The sequence below is a fragment of the Eurypyga helias genome, unplaced genomic scaffold, assembly GCF_000690775.1.
Source record: "Eurypyga helias isolate BGI_N326 unplaced genomic scaffold, ASM69077v1 scaffold15343, whole genome shotgun sequence".
NCBI lineage: Eukaryota > Metazoa > Chordata > Aves > Eurypygiformes > Eurypygidae > Eurypyga > Eurypyga helias.
In genome coordinates, this window is record NW_010240679.1 from 9861 (window position 1) to 13001 (window position 3141).

At 46.8% G+C, this 3141-nt stretch overlaps 1 protein-coding gene across 1 annotated transcript in view; it reads right to left on the bottom strand.

The window, feature by feature from the left end:
• Positions 1-336: 336 nt before the first annotated feature.
• The window catches only part of ST6GAL2 (ST6 beta-galactosamide alpha-2,6-sialyltranferase 2), a gene marked incomplete at its 3' end in the record, with an annotated part of 9782 nt that continues 6977 nt past the window's right edge, over positions 337-3141 (bottom strand). Inside the window, 2 exon segments of the mRNA XM_010148519.1 lie at positions 337-511; positions 1609-1710. Coding sequence (XP_010146821.1) covers positions 337-511; positions 1609-1710 — 277 coding nt within the window.

The following is a 3141-nucleotide window of genomic DNA, read 5'->3' on the forward strand; positions in this document are numbered from 1 at the left end:
GAGGCACTGGAACAGGTTGCCCAGAGAAGCTGTGGATGCCCCATCCCTGGAAGTGTTCAAGGCCAGGCTGGATGAGGCTTTGAGCAACCTGGTCTAGTGCAAGGTGTCCCTGCCCATGGCACGGGGTTGGAACTGGATGGTCTTTAAGGTCCCTTCCAACCCAAACCAGTCTGTGATTCTATGATTCTATGATTTTAGCTAGTCATTGTTTTTGTGTAGAGCACCAAGAACAAACAGGAGACATATATGGACTTGGTCCCCATGCAAAGTACACGTTTACAATCTTTCAATTTTTTTCTTTAACCTGCCCACTGGGCCCACCTCTGATATACCTACCAATAAAACCTGAAGAAGGAGGGTTGGGCTGTATCTTCTCTTTAGTGTTCTCCTGAATGATATCCCAGAGCTGCCATATAAACTTTGGATGGAGAATGTAAAACGGCTGGTTTGGATTCTTCCTGCGATGCTGTACGTAGGGAGTGAACAGGTTGTAGTCCGGCTTCTTATACCACTGGGAGGAAAAAAGCAAGAATTCTTATACTCTTGCAGTGTCCAGTGTGTTTCGAACACGACACGCAAAACAACGTGAACTAGTTTCATCCACGTTCTTCCGCACAGAAGCAAAGGCAGCAAAAGCAGCCTGCACTGGTGGGTGCTTGTCCTAGAGAGCCAGTAACTCTGCGTTATACCCCACTTCCTTTCTTCAGACAGGGACTCCCAGTAAGCAATTCACTGCAGCGGGACAGGCCAACCCCACCTCCCGCTCACGGGCCCGTGTTAAACAAGGGGTTCAAACAGCCCTGACACGAGACCCCGGCGTAAGGGCGAGCCTGCTTCTGGAGCGGCCCTGTCCCTGCCGGCCGCAGCACAGGAAGCAGCTGGATGGTGAAGGCGGGCAGCCCCTGGCATCGGCTGCAAAGGGGGTTCATGAGATGAAGGTTTACTTTCTACTTTGCAGCTTGCTAAGCTCTTGGTCCCCCTGCCAAGAACCATCAGATCAACTGGTCCGCTGGAGCTGCAGCACCAGCCAAAGCAGAGACTCGCCCCGTGACAACCAGATGGACGTCTGCTGCTCCTCAGCGAGGGGGCGGTTGGTGGGGCGCAGATGGCTGCGGGGGAGCAGGCACAAAGGGAAGGCTGGTGGGGAGGAGGCCTGAGAAATGGGGAAGGCGCCAAGAGAGATTTTCATAGGGGTGTTGTGTTTTGTCTGGGAAGGCAGAGGGGAAGGTGGGAAAAAAACGGGTGCAATTCTTCACCTTTCCTAATAAAGCCTCCTTCTGAGATCTAGCAATGTTCCCTCTTTGGCAAACACACAGAAAATTCACTGTTAATGACAACAGCAGTATTTTATCAAAAACCCCACCCCATCACCCACCTAACCTAGCGTCGCAGAGCATCTCAGTACAAGTGCTGGCTACTAGAAAGCTTTTGACCAATAAGCCAATTTTGACCAACTCATGCAGAAATAGTGTTCCCCACTCCTTCAATAAAGGAAGACTTTGGGGTTCATTGTGACAAGTGAGAACAGGAGACTGAAGTAATAAATACACTCATTTTCTCCACTGCTTTCAGAATGGTTGTGAAGAAAGGACCAAGCAGACACCTTACCACGTTCAGATTTGCCGAGTAAGGGGCAGGATCCCAGGCTACTAAGATAACATCTTTGTACAAGGAGCTGTCAACAAAGTGATGGTTCGGGTTGGTGAGAATCTGCAAACACAGATGCAAAGAATTGTACAACGTTAAAAGCAAGTGGGATCCAGAAAAAGGGCAAAAACATTCTCTAAAATGAACAGTCTTCCCCACGCTGCTGTTTGTTCTGATTTAATTCTCCTCAATTTTAAGCATCATGTTTTGTTAAAAAAATATATATAAAAAAGAGCTTAGCCATAAACAGCACTCGTGACATTTTGAAGTGGCTGTATGCTGAATTACTCTCCATCTGTGAGGGATGTGATGGGACCACTTGAGATGCTGCATAATTGTATATCAACATTACCATGTATTCTGGAACTTGGAAAACGAAAGCTAAGGTATTTCAGACTGCCTGCAGGATCCCCTTCTTAGACACAGAGCAGCTTTCTTTGAAGGGCTGCAGCCCCCCAGGATAAGGTCTTTCCCCCGGCCCCGCTCCTTTTAGTTGCTTTCTCATTTCAGCAGCAAGATAGTTTCATTTCAAGTAATTCCAAAAAGGTGAATTAGACCATGACTGTAAAAGCTGGTATAAGTAGAAAAAAAAATTCCAGGAACAGGCACATGACAGGGCTATTTTTGAAGTAACTATCATGGTGCTCTGATCCCCTGCTCTCTTAGAACTTCCTCCCACATCTCCTGGTCCTCTGCCTGATCCTCTTGCTCCACTGGAAGCTTACTCTTCACTCCTTGCTGGTTCATCCCTTCCTGGACCCTCCATGCCTAATCAGATCTCTCTGATCTCTGGTGCATCCAATCTCAGGCAGGGTTGAGCTGAACGGTTTCAGCATTGGTTGAAACAGTGTGAATTTGGCTCCAGCTGTTAAGCTAATCAACATTCCAGACAAATAAATTCATACTAATTTTCATTTCCCTTTAGGATCCAATGAGCCATATTTGATTATGCATATTTTTCTTCAGAAAAATAATATTGTTGCCATAGCAATATCCTTCCTACCATAAACTTGGAGCTTAATGACTTTCCATCAGCCTTCTACAACAAGAACAGAATTAGTCGTGCTGCCACCAGCATCCCTACCTCCCTTTCTCAGAGCAGTTTTTGCCTGAGAAAGTAAACTCCTTTTTTGAGAGTACAGAGTAAACAGACCAAAAGGTCAAGCTTTTAAAAGCCTTGTTCTACAGTTATCACACAAAGGAGCTCTTACTTGCCTTTCAGTGAGCAAGAGTCCTTTGGAGGTGTTGTCCACACAAATTTCACTCTTAGTGAGCCTGCATTCATATGCATGAGATGAGTTTCTTCTGGAATAACAATATCTGTTGTGGCTGCGCTGGCTTCCTTCATGTCCTTTGAGCTCTCACAGCAGAGAACATGAGGGAAGAAGAGGGCCACAGCAGCATTTTAATCAACGGAATGCAGGCACTTCCAACAGCGAGGAGGGAGCGAGGGTCAGTAAACCTGTATGGGTAACCCATCTTCAGTACAGGTAG